This window comes from Globicephala melas, chromosome 8 (assembly GCF_963455315.2).
Source record: "Globicephala melas chromosome 8, mGloMel1.2, whole genome shotgun sequence".
Taxonomy (NCBI): Eukaryota; Metazoa; Chordata; class Mammalia; order Artiodactyla; family Delphinidae; genus Globicephala; species Globicephala melas.
Window position 1 is genome coordinate 50,653,843 of NC_083321.1, and position 18,621 is coordinate 50,672,463.

At 52.9% G+C, this 18,621-nt stretch overlaps 1 protein-coding gene across 3 annotated transcripts in view; it reads left to right on the top strand.

Moving 5' to 3' along the window:
- Positions 1-17,833, top strand: part of P2RY6 (pyrimidinergic receptor P2Y6) — a 57,150-nt gene extending 39,317 nt beyond the window's left edge. Inside the window, exons 1-2 of one of the 3 annotated variants that reach the window (XM_060303666.1) lie at positions 2,861-2,950; positions 10,223-17,833. In XM_060303666.1, the coding sequence (XP_060159649.1) occupies positions 10,257-11,243 (987 nt within the window). In that variant the 5' untranslated portion in view covers positions 2,861-2,950; positions 10,223-10,256 and the 3' untranslated portion in view covers positions 11,244-17,833. Of the gene's footprint in view, positions 1-2,860; positions 2,951-10,222 lie in introns of those variants that run through there. The other 2 variants (XM_060303665.1, XM_060303664.2) reach the window with 2 other exon arrangements.
- Positions 17,834-18,621: the final 788 nt, after the last annotated feature.

Consider the following 18,621-nt stretch of genomic DNA (forward strand, 5'->3'; position numbering starts at 1 on the left):
AAATTCCTGACAAAGAGAAGGGAGGGAGTCTGGCTGACATCGCCCCTTGGGCTGTTCTTTTCTGCCCTGATGCCCAGTCCCCATTCCTTTGTCCTGTCTCAGGACACTGTGTTCCCGAGACACAGGGTGGCATGGTGGATTTACTGTGTACTTTGGGGAAGCTCCTGATCTCTCTGGCCTCAATTTTCCTGTAGGGAAATGTCATCTCTCTTCCTGAGCATGAACTTTATCATTATTCAGAGCCGTGTCTTAGTCCTGGCTCACCACTGACTCACTGTGTCGCCTTGGGCAAGACACCAGCCTTCTCGAAGCCCAGTTCCTTGTCTGTGAAATGGGGATAAACAGGCCACCACACAGGGCTAGGAGTGAAAGAGATCCTGCCGCAAAAGCACTTAGCTCAGTGGATGGCACTTGCTGGGTAGCCAAGGAACTGTAGCAGTGAAGTTGTTCAGAAAAATGAGGCTTGTGGAGGTGAAATGACTGCCCCAGGATCACACAGCAAGTGGGTGATGGATCTAGGACTAGACCCTGGATTTCTAGCTTTCTAGTTTCCTTCTCAGGAGCTACTGGGATGACACAGTGGTTACCCTGGAAGCTGATGGAAGAGGGGCTCTCCCCATGGAAAGTGAATTGGGGAGCTTCCCTGGCTGCCCCGTGGAAGCCAGGCTTGACCTGACAGTCCCTCAGTCCCTACCTGCCCCTCTGCTGGTGACCTCCAGGTTCATTGCCAGTTCCAGCCTCCACTGCATGGATATTAGGGTTCTGAGGCCAAAGCTGTAAAGATGGGCTGTTGAAAGCGGAAAGGGGAGGAATGGGGGCACAGGACTATAGGCAGGACTCCTGATTTCAAGTGACAATCCTAGGCCAAACAGATTGAGGCAAAAAGGGAATTTGTTAGCTCATGCCTTCAAAAAGTCCAGTGAAAGGTAAAGCTTCAGGTACAGCCGGAAGCAGGTGCTCAATGGTGTTCTCAGGAACCTGCGTGTTCCCACCTCTCAACTCTGCCATCCCTTGGCTTTATTTTTGACGGTCTCCTCCCTGGTGGTAGTATCTTCAGTTCGTAGGACAGTTAGCCTGGCTGCAGCAGCCTACCAGCTTACGTCCTACCAGCTTTGCAAACTCAGTGGGAAACCTGTCTCCTTCCCAGTGTTCCAACAGAAGCTCCAGAATTTGAGGCGCCCAGTGAAGGTTGCCCATCCACCCCTGAGCTAGTTACAGGGCTTGAGGAGCCCACTCTTGTCTCATTGGCAGACCTAGGTCACCACAGGCCTACCTCTCCCAGATCCTCAAGACTCCAGGAGAGGAACTTCCCTGGCGGTCAGGTGGTTAAGACTCCGTGCTTCCACTGCAGGGGGAGAAGTTTCGACCCCTGGTCAGGTCGGGGAACTAAGATCCCATATGCCATGCAGCATGGCCAAAAAGTTAAAAAAAAAAAAAGACTCCAGGAGAGGAAGGAAGGGAGGCCATCATCATGAAGGGGGTCTGGGAAGTGGGTGGGAGAAATGACAGAGGAACAATGATGGCCTGCAGGACAGGACAGAGAACTGGACCCAGGCCATCTCTTCCCCAGCGGACTGGAGCCTGGTTATCTGGGAGGATGGGCGGGTTTTGAAGGCACCAATGGAGGCTGTCAGCCAACTGTACTCCTTGCAGCTAAACAGCAGGGTCTTTCTTGAAGGGGGATCCAAATGGCACACCTCCATGGGGAGATTTAAAAAATGGGGCAGCCTGGGGCTCCAGGCAAGGAACCCTCTCACACTAGCTCCAGGGAAGGGGGTTTATTGGAAGGTCCTGGGATCTCCCAGGACCCTGGGTGGGAGCTGCTACAGCCCCATGGGCATGGACTTGGAAAGCTGGCCATTATGGACTCTCCTGCTGACAGGGGCTGCCCTGTCACAGCTGTTCTCTGGGGCCCTGTGCTCTGTCCCACAGTTCCTCCCCCCGAGGCTGACCTGTGACTTCTCAGCCCTGGGCCCACCAGGTCACCGTGATCTCAGACCTCCTTATACACATGCCTAAGAGAGAACCTCTTGCTAACTTTGCCAGGCCTCAGCTTCCTCATCTGCAAAGTGGGAATTGTAACTGTGAAGAGTAAATGAGATATGGCATGTGAAGTATATTTTTTTAATAAATTTATTTATTTTTTATTTTTATTTTTGGCTGCACTGGGTCTTTGTCACTGTGCGCGGGCTTTCTCTAGTTGCAGCAAGTGAGGGCTGCTCTTCATTGCGGTGCGTGGGCTTCTCATTGTGGTGGCTTCTCTTGTTGCAGAGCATGGGCTCTAGGCATGTGGGCTTCAGTAGTTGTGGCACGTGGACTTAGTAGTTGTGGCTTGTGGGCTCTAGAGCGCAGGCTCAGTTGTTGTGGTGCACGGGCTTAGTTGCTCCGCAGCATGTGAGATCTTCCCGGACCAGGGCTCGAACCCGTGTCCCCTGCATTGGCAGGTGGATGCTTAACCACTGCGCCACCAGGGAAGTCCCCATATGAAGTATTTTTGCACAATAAAAACATCTGTCCAGATTGTGATGGGGATTACATGAGCTCACGGATGGGCAACTGGGGCCTGTGTGTAGTAGAGCCGCAGGAGATGCAAGTTTCCTCTTTGCTCAACCTGTGGAGGCCAGAGAAAAACTGGCAGGTTCGACCCCTGGTCAGGTCGGGGAACTAAGATCCCGTATGCCATGCAGCATGGCCAAAAAGTTTTCAAAAAAAGGGAGTGATGGCGTGCAGGCTTGGAGGCTGGGGGCTCTGCAGCCTCAACCCCCAAATTCCCCAAGGCTGCAGCTTCCCCTTCCTTGTACTCAAAATGACTGTTTCAGTTCCAGCTTGAACTCCTTCCTGTTGAGCAGGAGGCAAGAAGGGGAAGTGGAAAAAGAAAAGAGAAATCAAGTCTCCCTGTGCCCTCCTACTGCCAAGTTTGCCTGCCTTAGTGGCCAGCCTGACACCACAGGTGAGACCGAAACTCCTCCAGGGCACCCTGTTCCCTGGGTGCCTGGGAGGCACTGGTCTCAGGAATCTAGCCGTTTATCTGGTGGCACCTCAGGCACCGAGAGGGTAGGTGGCTCACCCTGGGTCACACAGCAAGTCGGTGATGCATCCCGGCCTGTCTGACTCCTCAGAGGAAGGAAGCCTGGTCTTGGTCTCTGTCATCCTGTGCCCTTGCTGCTAAGCTTAGAAGCAAGGGGCAGACAAGGGGGTTTCCAGGTCTCGTTACCCAGAAGGCAGTCAGGCCAAGGTTAGGAGGTCTCTTCCCACGTCCAGCCTGGTCTGAGTTGGTTCTTGGCCAGCTGGCAGGCGATGGCTCAGACTTCCAGCTGCTGCCTCTGGTAGTCAGGCCTCTTCATCCCTTCCAGATAAGAGGGCCTTGGGGTGGGGTTTGGGATGGAGTGAGGCTGCCAAGTCATCTAAAGGGGTATCCTGAGACCACAGGATCCAAGCAGCCCAAGGAGCTTCAACCCCTGTCAGTTCTTCCTCATGTCTAAACTTAATTGCTTCTGCTATAGGCAGAAACAAACCCTATGCGCTGTTGCCTGAATTGAAAAAAGGAAATGGCAGAGGTGGGGTGAGGGATTTCAGTGTTTCCGCTGAAGGTGTGCCTGGAGTGGAGATGGACGGTGAAAGCTTGGTGTCAGGGAGACACTCCCCAGGCCTCTCCCTCAGCCAGATAGGGCTCAGCACTGGCGCTACGCCCTGCCCATGTCCCCAGTGGCTCCTGAGAGCCCAGGTGAGGGATCTGAGAACAAGGCTTGAGCTTATCCAGGCATAAATGGGAGAAAGGCTGGGGAGTGGGTCAGGAGGAACTGAGGTTGCTCAGTGCCAGCCGCAGAGGGGAGGACCCTGCGTTCTGGAGACCTGCCCCCAGCCCTCATCTTAGGGCTGCTGTCGGAAGGCGCGAGGCTGGCCATCCTGAGCAATCTCCTGGCGCCATCTCATGGCCAAAGGCCCTGAGTGCAGGGAAGACACTCCCCGGGGAATTCTCTGGCTTGACCATCTAAGCATGGATTTGGGGGCAACAATGGGGAAGGTGGCTGTAGAGTGAGGAGGACCTTGTTGAAATGCCACCAGTCTCGCACACCTTGGGAAACTCACTAGCCTTCCTTCCTCGATAAAATGGAGAGAATGATCTCAACCACTACCAGCCCAGAACTGCAGATAAAACATCCGGCACAGGGAAGGCACTTAAGTGAAGGACACCTGGCGCTGAGGACTTGGAAATCAGTGGAGGCTGGGGTGGACTGAGGGAGCCCAAAGCTGGGCCTGGAATTGATTCATTCAGTTAACGAATGTCTGGGAATTCCCTGGTTGTCTAGTGGTTAGGACTCTGCACTTTGACTGCCTAAGGGCCCAAGTTCAATCCCTGATCCTGCAAGCCGCGCGGTGCGGCAAAAAACAAAAAACAAAAAACCATTTATTGAGTATTTATGGTGTACCAGGGCCGCTCACATACATGGTTTCAGTTAATTCTTACAACAGCCTATGTAGTGGGGTACCAATGATCACTCTCATTTTACAGATTAGAAAACTACAAGGAAGGATAAGTGAGATTATTTAGAGAAGGTGAGTGAGAGCATCCCAGGCAGAGGAAACAGCATGTGATAGGTCCAAGGGCTGGAAAGCCTGGTGGGGAAGGCTGAGGCTGGGCTGGGAGCCCTGGCAGGCTTGGGAGCAAAGCAGTGGCACCTGGGCTCTGCTTGAGGTTTTATGACAGGCCACCCCCGTCAGGCTTCCCATCTTGTCCCCTCTTCGCACAACTCATCCCATGCTCTGGCTGCAATATTTATTCTTCATTTCTCGCACAGGGTAGACTCGTTTCCTACCTCTGTGCCTCCTGCCTGGGATGCCCTTTTCATTCTTTTTATGTGTCCAAGTCACCCCAGCCCAGTAAAGCCCAGCAGTAGACATGCCTTCTCCAGGAGCCCTTCCAGGTGTACCCATGTCCCCTAAGACCTGAGCTCTCCCTTCAGGGCCCCATCCAGATGGCAGGAACTGAGACCCAAGCCCTACGCTGGGGCTGACCTCTTCAGCAAGTCCTCGGACCTGCTCCCATGCTTGGGACAGACACCCCGGTGGGGGTGACCACAGGAGGTTGTCCTGGGAACCCAGCAGAGAACTGGCTGCTGGGATGAAGGCCAGGCCTCCTTGCCCTCCTGAGCCCTAGCACAGCGCAAATCAGACCAGGAGGTCCACACTCTCAGCAGGCACAAGCGACCTCCTAGCACAGACTTGAATAAGCAGTAGGTGGCCAATCCATGCACAACTGACCAAGTGCTTACCAGCAGTTCAAACCTGAATTTTCTCAGTTTGTTCCAAACTTTTGGCCCCACCTCGGTTCCTCAATCCCCTTGCCTGTAAAATGGGTTTGGGAGTGAGATCGGTGCTTATACCTTAGAAGGTAGAAAGAGTCCTCCCTCCCTTTGGCAGGTCACCCTCACAACATACTGGTGGCCAGTATGACCACATTGTACTGAGGGGGGTCAGAGAGGGGGAGGGGCTTGTCCAGAGTCACAAAGTAAGTAGGTACCAAGGTAGAACAAGAACCTGGGCCTCGAACTCCCTGGGCAGTGATCTTTTCCTGTACCATTCTGTCCCTATTTGCCTCAGCTACTCCAAATGAAAGCCCACCTCCTCCAGGTCAGCCCCTGAGTACTCTCTCCACCACTGGAGCTGCCCCCCTTGGGACAGCAAGGAGCCACATCTCCTCCTCTGGTTGTCCTAACAGCTCTGAGTCCTGGTGCAGTGGTGCGGAGGGGCCTGGGAGGGGCTTGGCACAGGCAGGGAGAATGCACCCAGGTGAGTTCTCAGGCATCAGCTCTATCCCCACAACCCACGCCCCTCACTCCCAGGGAGCTCTGGGCCTGCAGTGTCCAAGGAAACAGTGACTGCTAAGTGGGGAAATGTGGGAAGATCACGCTTGTGGAAAAAAGGAGAGAGGGAAGGAGGGAGGGAGAAGGTGGCTGAATAAGTGAGTGCATAAGTGGATTGCCACAGAGAAGAATGGACAGGTCGGTGAATGAGCTACTGAGTGGATGAAGAAAGGAGGGATGGATGGAGGAGTGACTAGGAAAACAGCTCTGGGTATTATAGCTAAAGAGAGACCAACAGTTCTTTAATCACCAAACTATCCATCTGATAGATGGATAGACTGAGAGAGGGCTGAGGAGAAAGGAAGCTGCTGGGTCTGTGGGGCTGGCCTTAGAGCAGCAGCCTCTGGTCCTCCCCCACCTCTGTCTGCCTCTTCATCACCCGCTTTCGTCTGCTGGGGTGGGGATGTTTCCAGGAAGAAGATCTTTCCTCTGCCTCCTCACTCCTTAGATTCAGTTTCCGCTAGGCATTGGTGTTGAGGGTGATGCGGTGGGGGGAGGCCCCCGCAGGGGCTATTTCAATCGGAGACAGCCCTGCCAGGAAACAGAGGAAGCTGCCCTGTCGGAGGTGTTACAGCCTGGGCTCAGGGCATGTCTGGCCTCCCCTTGACCTAACACACTTGGGGCCGCCAAGGCGCTTCAGGGACAGGAGGCTGCATGTAAGTGTTGGCACATCTCGGGGCCGTGGGCCAGGGTGGGTGGGGGAGGGGGGCAGGCAGGCTGGGTCCAGCTCTGACCTAAAGGAGGTCCACAGATTTGGGAGGTGGGCAGAGAGGAAGGGACTCCACCCAACTGGGGGATCAGAAAAGACAGAAGTAAGATTAGATCTGGAGCTTGGTGGACACTTAGGGTTTTGACAAACAGAGATGGGTTAAATGGCATTTTGTGTGACGGGAACAGCAAAAATGGGGAAACCCGAGAGGAAGTCTGGATCTCTGGCCATGAATGGCCGTGTGTCTTGAGAACAGTGTGGCAAGAGAGGAAGGGGCAGAGTGAAGTACGTCATCTGGGGTACTTCAGATGAGGCTGGAGGGCTCGGCAGGGAGCTTGACTGTCAGGACAAGAGTTTGAGCTTTTCTTCAAAGGGCAGAGGGATACAGGGAAGGATGTAGTCAGAGCCACCAGCTAGAAAGCCCTCCACCGCAGGCAGAGCAGCTGGAGCCCAGGAAGAGGCTGGGGTCTGAGCTGGTCCAGGGCACAGGGCCCAAGAGTGAGTGACAGGTGTGGGAACTCGAAGGAGTGTCAGCTGCTGCCCAGAGGCAGGGACGACACGAGCCCTCCCTGGGACCAGCTCTTGCCGGGAAGTGGGAGAACAGCTCACCACTCCTAGGTCCTCAGAAGGCGAGTGGATCGGGAAGCCAGTGTGACCTTTCCTGGAGCAGACCTGAAGGCTTGCCTGGATCCCCTAGAGCAGCCCCTGCCTCCTTCCGGGAGGGCCAGTCTCGCCAGGGAGTGCGAGGCAGAAAACACCTGGAAACTGCAGTCGCCTGAGGCAGAGGGCTCTCTCTCAGGGTGGTGTCCAAGGGCGACAGACCTCCCCAAAGGGGGGGTGGGCGCAGCACAGTTCCTTCCACCTGCTCTCCATCCTCACCATAACCTTCTGTCCTAGCACGCTGCTCTCCTCTCAGGCCCTGCCTGCGCCCTCTTCCTCCTCACCTGGGCCCCCCCTGGGGGCCTCACACCTCTCTCCATCCATGGAAATCTTCCTCAACCACCAGGGACTTGCTCCGTCTTTCATCCTCCTCTGAAAAGTTTCTTCCATCCCGTGGCTCACACTGGTCTCCCCCCTCAGACTAGCATATGTATGTGTATATGAATGTGTGTATGTGTGTGCATATATCTGTATATGTGTCTATCTACATCTACATCTGTACACTATGCCACATGCAATGAGCAAGTAGTGTGGACCCATTAAATGTTTGGCGTGTGAAAACGAAGAATGAATGCATGAATGAAAGAATGGCTGGAACAAACAAATGAAGAGATGAATGAACTTTCTCTTGCCTGTACTAATCTTGGCTTCTTGGTGACAATGGGGGGACTGCTGCCTCCTCCTCTGGCCTCTACCTCATGCTTAACTGCTTAGCTGGGTGCCCAGCACTCCTGCACATGGACAGGAAGAATCTTTGATAATTAAAGGTGTTGTAGCATGTGGGTTACAGACTAGAGAATCCAAACATCATCATTTTGCAGTTGCCCCGAATCTGGGTAAACTATTTTCATCAAAATCAAATTTTAAGTTGGGAGAAATTAGTTTGAGGAGTTATGTTTTGCTCTAATTAACTTTTTAAAATCTCATAACTTTATTTAGCAGGTATATTCACATTAAGAATAGCTCACCTTGTACCAGGGGGTAAGGGGTGCGGGAGGAATAAGTTGGGAGATTGGGATTGACATATACACACTACTACATGTAAAATAGATAACTAATAAGAACCTACTGTATAGCACAGGGAACTCTACTTAATACTCTGTAATGGCCTATATGGGAATAGAATCTAAAAAAAAAGAGTGGATATATGTATATGTACAACTGATTCGCTTTGCTGTACCCCTGAAACTAACACAACATTGTAAATCAACTATACTCCAATTTAAAAAAAGAAAAAACGAATAGCTCACCTTACCCTGTGCTAGGCACTGATCCTCACAACAACCCTATGAGGCAGGTACTATATTATCCCCTTTTATAGGTGTGGAAGCCGAGCATAGGGGTTCGGTAACGGGCCTAAGGCCGGTAAGCTTACATGTGGCAGAGCTGGGATTTGAACATGGGCGTCTGGACCAGAGCCCTTATACTCAGCTTCAACCCTCTGTCACCTTCTGAGTGCATTTGCAGGACTTCATGTTTTTGTCTGGGCCTCAGTTTTTCCCATCTGTAAAATAGGGAGAGGGGGTGATTTGACTCACTATCCCAAAGGCTTCCAGGACCATTGGATTTAAGTTGTGAATTCTCTCTGGACACCAGTAAATATGGAAATGCCAGTTGGGAGGTGAGTATCAATAAGTCAGACTGATCCCACCAGGGAAACTCTTGAGGCATTTGTGCTGCTGGCTCCCCCAAAACCTAGCTTGAAGGGATGAGTGGACAGATGAGGTGTAGGATGCAATGGCATGGCATGGCATTTATTAAGCACCTACTGAATATCAGGTCTATGACAGTTTTACTGATAAGGACACAGGCCCAGAAAAGGCAAGCAACCTCCCCTTTGTAGAACAGCATAGAAGTAGGGGAGCCAGCATTTGAACCTGGCCTGCCTAGCTCTGAAGCTAGATTTATAACCTCTATACTTCATGTCCATGGGTCACACTAAGTTGCCTCCTCTTAGTCAGTTGGGTTCTGGTTCTGGCTCTGCTTCTAACTCACTAAGATTGAGCGGTCAGTGCCCCTCACTGTGCCTGGATTTCCCTCTCTGTAAAGTAGCTGTGGAGTTGGTTGGTCCCTCAGCCATTTGCCTTCGGGGGAAGCGGTTTTCACTCTTGCCACCAGGGGGCGTTGTGGCCCTAGTGGCTCAGCCAGACACGCCTTTGTAGCCAAAAGTCCAGTGGAAGGATTTAGGGAACTCCTAAATCACCTCCTTCCCCCATTCTACAGATAGGAAGACTGCAGCCAAAAGAATGACCATGGCTTTGGAAGGTGGAATCCAGGCTGAGGAGGTGGGCACTGTCCTTAGCTCAGAAGTGTGGACATTCTACTCATGCTGATTAATTAATTACCAGGGCCTTCCCTGCCCTGGGCCCCAATTTTGGGCTCTCAGATACAGAGAGGCACCAGACCCGGCACTTCTCCTCAGGAGCTTCGCAGTCTGTGGGGAAGAGATAGACAAGCAGGCCCACCATGACCACAATCTCCAAACTCCAGGGAGCCCAGGGAAGCCCTGCATAGCATGATTTAGTGCCTCTAACCTTATGGCATCCTGACATATGACATATAACCTTATGACATCCTGAGGTGGGTACATCAATCCCCCATTTTTCAGATGGGAAAACTGAGACTCAGATAAGGTACCACTCGCTCAAGTTCACACAGCTAGTAAGTAGCAGAGTTGGGATTCAAACCAAAGTCTGTCAATCTTCACTTACAGAGGAGACATTTGACTAGGGTTTTGAAGGATGAATAGAAGTTCACCAAGAAGGTTGGTAGGAAGTGAATATTACAGCAAGAAAGTGGATTGGATTTCTCCCAAGCTTGAGCTTTATAGTATTCCAGGTTTCCTTAAAGTGAGGGCTGTGGAGGGCTTCCATGGGGTGGTGAGTATCAGAGATGGTTCAGGTGGGGAGATCAAGGCCCAGAGAGGGACAGGGGCCTACTGGGTGGTCAATGAGTGTGGCCACTGACAGATTGTATGTTGCTTCCCCAGCATCTCTGAATGTAGGAAGTCCAGTTGAACAGCCATGGAATGGGACAATGACACAGGCCAGGCCCTGGGCTTGCCGCCCACCACCTGCGTCTACCAAGAGAACTTCAAGCGGTTACTGCTGCCGCCCGTGTACTCGGTGGTGCTGGCAGCCGGCCTGCCACTGAACGCCTGCGTCATTGCCCAGATTTGCACATCCCGCCGGGCCCTGACCCGCACGGCCGTGTACACCCTGAACTTGGCCCTGGCGGACCTGCTGTATGCCTGCTCCCTGCCCCTGCTCATCTACAACTATGCCCAAGGCGACCACTGGCCCTTCGGAGACCTCGCCTGCCGCCTGGTCCGCTTCCTCTTCTACGCCAACCTACATGGCAGCATCCTCTTTCTTACCTGCATCAGCTTCCAGCGTTACCTAGGCATCTGCCACCCTCTGGCCCCCTGGCACAAGCGTGGGGGCCGCCGGGCTGCCTGGCTAGTGTGTGGGGCTGTATGGCTGGCCGTGACGACCCAGTGCCTGCCCACAGCCCTCTTTGCTGCCACAGGCATCCAGCGTAACCGCACGGTCTGCTATGACCTGAGCCCACCTGCCCTGGCCACCCACTACATGCCCTATGGCATGGCCCTCACAGTCATCGGCTTCCTGCTGCCCTTTGTTGCCCTGCTGGCCTGCTACTGCTGCCTGGCCCGTCGTCTGTGCCGCCAGGACGGCCCAGCAGGGCCTGTGGCCCGGGAGCGGCGCAGCAAGGCAGCCCGCATGGCTGTGGTGGTGGCAGCTGCCTTTGCCATCAGCTTCCTGCCTTTCCACATCACCAAGACAGCCTACCTGGCGGTGCGCTCTACGCCTGGCCTCCCCTGCCCTGTGCTGGAGGCCTTCGCGGCCGCCTACAAGGGCACACGGCCCTTCGCCAGTGCCAACAGTGTGCTGGACCCCATCCTCTTCTACTTTACCCAGAAGAAGTTCCGCCGGCGGCCACATGAGCTGCTACAGAAACTCACAGCCAAGTGGCAGCGACAGGGTCGCTGAGTCCACTGGGGCAGGACACGTGGAGTCTGGGCAACCATTGTGTTTGCCACTGTGGCTGGGGCATCAAAAGCTCCACCAGCCCCAAACCATGCAGAGAATTAGAGCTTAGCTCAGCTGGGCATAGAGACCCCCCCGACCCCAAAACTTCACCAGCAACTATTTATTAAGCCCTTTTTCTGAACCAGGCCCTGTGGGTACAGAGAGAGACAAGCCTGGGCCTGGTTCTCCAGAAGGTCTCAAGAAGCCGTGGAGAGTTGGGGAGAGAGTTAAGCTGCTCACAAAAATATAGTACGGCATGTACTGTAACTGAGGAGTATGCTGCATACTTTGGAGTCACCAATAAAGGGAATAGGAGAAGATGGGAGGGGTAAGTGAGAGCTTCTGGGAAGGGCCATTTGAGCTGGGTTTTGAGGGATGAATATGAGATCTCTGGGGGATGTGCTGTGTTCCATTCATTCATTTGGTCCTCTCTGCTCCTTGTCCTCATCTCCACACACTCCCGCCCCACCCCCGCTCACTACTCCTCCATTCCTTATTCCCTCCTCCCAGATCTCAGTTTTCCTCCTGTGGAACAATGTGGCCAGCCCATGGCTGCTAGTATGCCACACAGACCCAGTACTGGCAGAGCCAGCCATGGCAAAGGGAGCGTTCCACCTTAGAAGGTTAGAGCGGAGAGAGGAAAGGGCAGAGGGACAAGGCAGGGAGGGGAAGGACTGTACAACTTCTTCAGCATTTTTCTTTTAGCCCTGCCTAATCTCCAAGGCTCTTCAGCCAAGGAGGGCTCTGCAGGAGTTCAACTCCACAGTAATGTCTGAGGTGTGCTTGCAGCTGGTAGAGGAAGGGGGCAAACCAGGCCCCGGCCCATCCTGGGAATCCATTGAAAGTGTCCTTGCTGGAGAGGCTGACAATTTGGACAGAAGGCAGTTTGATTCTTTGGGTCACAGCGAGGTAGATGTGTGGGGACATCAGAAGACAGACTAGTTCTTAGTCCCCATACAGTGCAATGCTGTGCCAAGCAGTCCAGGTGTTACCCATCTTGCATCTGAGACCAGGCTCTTCAGCTGCCTGTCACGGGGGAGTAAGAGATGGGGGAGCAGAAGGCAGAGGGCCTCCGCCAACAGCCCAGGCTGAGCGCGGCAGCCAGTCCCAGATGACTGTCCCAGCAGGATGCCAAGAACTGCGACCCCTTAGTTACTTTTCCAAGAGTGGAAATTGTGGGCCGCAGGTAAATTCCATTCCCAGCTTCCCTTGCAAGGCAGAATAGCATAAAGGGTTCAGACCCCAGAGCCAGTTCACCTGGGTGTGTATCCTGGGTCTATCATTTCTAGCTGTGTTACTCTGGGGAAGTTATTTAACCTTTTCATACCTTAACTTCCATAACTGTAAAGTGGGAGTAATAATGGTACCTATTTTGTAAAGTTGTGAGGATTAAATTAACTAATATGTGCAAAGCACTTAGAACAACGCCTGGAACATAGTAGGCATGCAATGAATGTTACTGTTATAATGGTTTCGCCTTTTGCTCACACAAGTTCCTCTAGGGTCTGTCTCTAGGAATAGGCATAGGAGGTTTCTAAACAAGGAGCTTTAAGCAGGGGAGGTTGCAAGGGTTTTTCTTCCTCCTTTAGCTAGGAGGCAGCTAGTCTTTTAAGAAAAAAAAATTCAGCACACTTTTTTGAGAATAAGAGCCATAATCCATGAGCCCCATCTGTTCCTATAAGAGGGAAAAAATCATTTATTACATGCCAGGACCAGGGAGGGATTCCAAGCACCATTTGAGGGGCTCGAATTCCTCTTTCCCTTTCCCCTCCTTTTGTTCTTTTCCTCTTCCTCACCGCCCTTCTCCCTTCTCACTTTAACCCAGAGCACTCTCAGTGATGGAGGGGCAGGGCAGGGGCTTACTCTGGGAAGGTCTGCTTGCTGGCATGGGGACAGAGACGACACAGACATGGGTGGAGTGCAGTGAGGGGCAGGAGGGACCAAAGGGGTTGCGGAAGACTTCCTGGGGGAAGGAGCGGTGCAGCTGGGTCTTAAAGGATAGATGTAATTACACTGAAGGAAAAAGGGTAAGGGTGTTCCCTGGTGCAGGGAACAGCACAAACAAAGGCATGGAGGCTGCCGGAGGAAGGATAGGCGGGGCTGTGGCCTGATATAAAGCTGGAGGGTTAGCAGGGCTAGAGAGGAAAAGGCTGCCGGCCAGGAAAGCACTGGGGAGCCACAAGGACAGTAGTGGCCATAGGCCGGGCTCTGTGCATTCTGGGAACCATGCAACGTGTGGTATACTCATTTTCTCATTTAATCCTTGTAATACCTTATAATGGGGAAGCTGAGACCCGGATGTGGGAACTGACTTACCAAGGTCACACAGCCTTTCTCTAACCCAAATACTAGATCCTCCCCTGCTTCACCCTCCCTTCCCTCCCCTTTCCTTTCTTCACCTGACTTCCAAGTGCCCACCTGCCCCACCCAGTCCTAGTAACTGGGGACCCCTAGGAAGTTGTGCCAACCACAATGTCAATTCTCTTTTAGTTAGGCACAGTCTCCTAGGATGAAAACTTCATTTCCTAGCCTCTCTTGCAGCTAGGTATGGCCAGATAAATTACTCCTGGTCCATGGGATATAAGCCAAATGCCCTAAGGCAGTTTAATATGGGAGGAGGGAATGTCTTTAAGAGACAGGTGGTGTCCGGCCTCCCTTCCCTTCTTGTTGCTTACATTGTGACATCACAGCTGGAGCACCATCTTGGAACATGAAAAGCAGCTTGCGTTTCTGACCATTCCAGTTTGGGGTCACCTGAATCCAGACTTTTGCATGAGAGAGAAATAAATGTCTACCTTTTTTAAGCCACCAGTTTTTCAGGCCTTTGTTACCCACAGCCAGAACTAATCCCTTTACTCAGTATGCCTACTGAGATGGTGGACCTCGGTGGAGGCCAGGCAGTGTCATGGACTGGAAAGGGGACAAGGTCCAGCCTGGTGTGGAGGGCTGAGGCCTCCACCTAAGTAGGAGCTAGGAGTCAACAGGGTCTGGAGACACCAGGAAGGCTTCTTAGAAGAGTGGCAAAGCCTGGGGAGTGCTCATCCCACTTTTGGCTTGAAGCTGAGGGAGTGGATGGGCTTCCTGAGGAAGAGAGTAAGAAGAGAGGGCCTGGATAGAGTCCTGGGAACTCTAGCATCAGGGCGCTGGGAAGGAGGAGGAGCCGGAGAGGTAGAGGGTCAAAGCCTGGGGTTTCGGAATGATGGTGGCATGATGGCGCAGTGGAGGTAGGTGAGTCAAGGAGCAGTTGGAGGGGAAGAAGTGGAGATGCTGGGTGGGGAAGAAGAGAGAGAGGAAGATTCCAAAGGAGGCCAGGCCCAGGGAAGGAGCTTCCAAGACAGGAAACCCGTGAGTGTTGGCTGCTGGAAGTTGATGACAGGGAGTCAGAGGGGCAGGGCCAAGATGGGGGAGCCAGAGAGTCAGGAACCAGGGTTTGTCTCGGGAGACTTCCATGCCAAGCAGGAAAAGCCCAGGGGCACTGGATCTGTCCTAGCGAGGATGCTGCTGGCTCCTCCCTCCAGCTCAGACCCAGGCCAACCCTCAGAATCCAAGGGCTGGGGGTGCAGACAAGGAAACAGTTCATCCAGCAAACAACATTTATTGAGCACCTACTGTATGCCAAGCATCATGCTGAGCATTGGGTCCCTGCCCTCAGTGAGCTCCTAGTCTGATGGAGGATGGCAATAATGAAATAAACACATACATATCTGGATCATTACAACCAGGAAGGAGAGCTCAGAAGAACATAAAGAGGGCCAGGGGACAAGGAAGGTGTCACTAAGGAGACAAAACGCTCCTGGAATGGTCAGGGACCAATAGAGGCTGAGGACCAGGGGAGCCTTGACCCAGCTTGAGGTGAAGAGAAGGTTTCTTAGCTGAGGACTTTGGGCCTCAGTGCAGAAGGGCTGTTTCTGACTCTGACTTTGAACAAGCCCCCTTCACTTCTCTGAGCCTCTGTTTCTTTACCTGTAAAATAACGTTAATACTACCAGCCCTCCCTATGCCCCCAGAGGTATGGAGTGTGGAAAAGTTAGGGCATAATTTTCATAAAGTACAAAAGAGTATTATAACCCAAGAGAAGAATGGGCAGGAGACACAAACAGGCACTTCACTGAAAAGGAAACACATCATCAAAAAACATAGAAGAGGTATTCGACCCCAGCTTGACAATGCCTCTCCAACGTTGAACAACAGCATAGCTGTTGCTCCAGCACTTCTGCGCATGTGCACGTGAAGTCACGCACAACACTGAGCTGCACTGTTCACAGGCACGAACAGCTGGAACCGCCCAAATGCCCATCCATGAGATAGTGGATGAATACACTGTGCTATATTCACACATTGGAATGTTAACACACAGCCAGAATGTACTATACCGACATGCAAAGTGGATAAATCTTAGCAGTATATTAAGTACAAAGAAATCCCAAAAAATTATACACAGCAAGATGCCCTTTTTATAAAGTTTTAAATAACTAGAATGAAAATATATACTTTGAAGGAATACACAGATGCACTAAAACTATATGAAAAGGAAAGCAAGGGAATGCTGAACACAGGAGGTGACGGTAACCGTGGGTGGCGGGAAAGCAGCAGGAGAATGAGTGGTGGGAGAACTATATAATGAGATATAGAACATTGTAAAGGCCCTAGTTGTTTTGTTTTTTGATGGGAATCAATTAAATAACTGGTAAGAATGTGTCATGAATAAAAGGTTACAAATAATCCAATTCTGTGCACTTGAGGCCTAATTATACAGGAAAGGAGACCATCTCGGGTCAATTCTGTTTGACTTTGGAACGGAGTTAGGAGCCAGACTCCCCCTAAGACAGCTCCTGTCCAGAGCTCATTGCTTCTTGGAGTCCCCTCACTCCTCATCTTTCTCCCTGGTAAGTGCCTGAGGCCCATCATTGGCATTGACTGTGACCATCACAATCTTCCTATCTTCATTTCCCCAAGGGATTCTACAGCCCTGATATTGCTGGGTCACCACAACTCACTGGGTAGATGGGTTATTGTTTTCATTCCCCTTTCACAGGTGAGGAGCCTGAGGCCCAAAGGGAAAGAGCAACATGCTGAGGGCCACCTGTCACATCTGTGAGGGTGCCTGCACTGGGCCCGGCTTAGTGTTGCTGTCCGCCCTGGCACCCAGTGCTTCCAGACCCCTTCTAGATGAATATTCTGAGGGTTAAAAACACCCAGGCCCTCTCTGTGCCTGGAAGATGACTTTGTCTCATCCTGAATCAGAAGGGGCTGGTGCGGGGAGCACTCATGACATCTGTAAGCAGCCAGGCCGATCTCTGATTGGGTGAGCTTCCCATTGGGTGGAGGCCCAGCGTAGCTCCTTAAACACCCTCCCTCCCCACCAAGGGGATTCCTGTTCCAAAGGCCCTGAGGAGCCCACCTCAAGGCCAAACTGCAGGGCGCTGGGAGCCTGTGACCTGTCTCTGCTCCTCTCCACCAGCTTCCCCATCTGTGATGTGGGAATAAAAACCTCTATCCTCTATCCCAGCAGTGACGTGAAGACAGAAAATGACCAGGTGTGACAGAGCTTGGAAAATTACCAATTTCAGATGGCAAGGGCCATCACTATTATTGGAGGGGGGCAGTGACTTCCAGGATGAGGGTCCCCCCCACCATACCAAAACAACCTAGAAGAGACAAGAGTCTGATTGCAAATAGAGTCAGAGAGAGGCACCCTTGGGGAAACCTAAATCCACTCCATACTTTTCAGATGAGGCAGCTGAGGCCCAGGGAAGTGCAGGTATTTACCCAAGGTCACACAGCAAGGAAAGGGCAGAGAGACAATAGGCCAGACAGAGCTTTCTTCCTTGCTATCAATTTCCCATTGAAGAGTGAGCGATACGCTGGCCCCTTTGAGACAGAGAGGAAGTAAGGTTGAGTTGAGGGACTTATTGGAGGCTGGTCTCAACTCAAAGAGGAAGAGCTTTCTCCCTAGTTATTTCCCACAACCCAAGGGGAGCAGCAAGCAGGGCCCTGGGGTTCTCGCTGAACCCTCCGTGTCTCATGCGGTAGTCAGGCAATCCCTGAGTGTCTGCCTTCTTGCCCTACGCCCAGCCCTGCCTGTTCATCTGGACCGGGGCCTCCTGCTTCCAGGGCCTCCTAGCTAATGGGGCTCAGCCACAGTCCTCTTGGGCTAAGGGTAACATGAGTGTCCGCTGTTCCTGGGGAGGCTGATCCCAGGCCCAGGGAGGAGGAGGATACTGCCTGGGGCTCATCAGGGATATGGAACCAGCACAGGCTGTCTGGAGAAGCATGGTGTTTGAAGCTCCTGAAATCTGAATTTGAGTCATACCAGGAGCTGCCATTTCCTGACTTTGACACTGGTCAAAGTTCTTCTTCATGACCCACAGAGAAGGGGCAGTAAGATCTACCTCCAAGGGTGGTGTGAAGCAGTAGAAGCCACCCACACCTTGCCTGACAGGAGGGCGGATGGGAGTCAGGTAGGAGTGTAGGTTCGGCAGTGGTAAATCGAGGGCGTTCCCATCAAAGCGCCTTTTGTGTGTGAAGTCGAAGGAAGGGCAGTGCACTTTGTGAAGGGAATAGGTTTGAAACGGCTCCTGAAGGGACTAGTTAACGACTAGAAGGAAGTAAAGGAAGTGAAGTCTTCCCAACTCTCCGGGTTTTTTTTTTTTTTTTTTTTTTGGTGGCGGGTGCAGCTTTAGTCGTCCAAGGCTCCACGGGGGTGGGCGAATCCGGCCGGTAGACGGCGCTAGAGCCGCGTACCCCAGAGAGCTGGAGAAGGAGGGGGCGGGGTACAAGGCGCGCGGCTGGAAACGTGGGGGCGTGGTCACAAAGGGTGGGGGCCCCTGGAGCGGCTTGGGGAGGGTGGGGGGACAGTCAGAGCTGGACTGGCCGCAGAGGTGGGAGGGGCGGGGCGTTTGGGGGCGCCAGGGGCTGGACCCGGTCGCAGTTACAGCGGGATTCGCAGCGAAGGACCTGGTAGGAGGCGTGGCCTGGGCGGGGTGAAGGGGCGGGACAGGGAGCTGCAAGCGCCCGGGTTGGTCTGCGGCGCGCACCGCTCCCCCTGGAGGCGAGTCTCTCGGCTGGGAGAGTGTTTCTGCTTTTACCTGAGTGTCGGTGTTGTGTACGAGAGTTTGTGGGTCCGAGGTTGCCATGTTGGGGTCCCTTGGGCAGGAGGCGTTTCCGCCGAATGCAGAGGGTGCGCCACCCCGACTATACGCCTGCGGAGCCGACCACACTCAGAGTTTGCGTGTTGCAGCGAGTGCTGGGGGGATGGGGGTCAGCTCTGCCCGCTGAGCTCCCGAGGGGCTCATCTGGAGGGTCGCTTCAGTCAGCCTGTGCTCAAGCAGTCTTATTT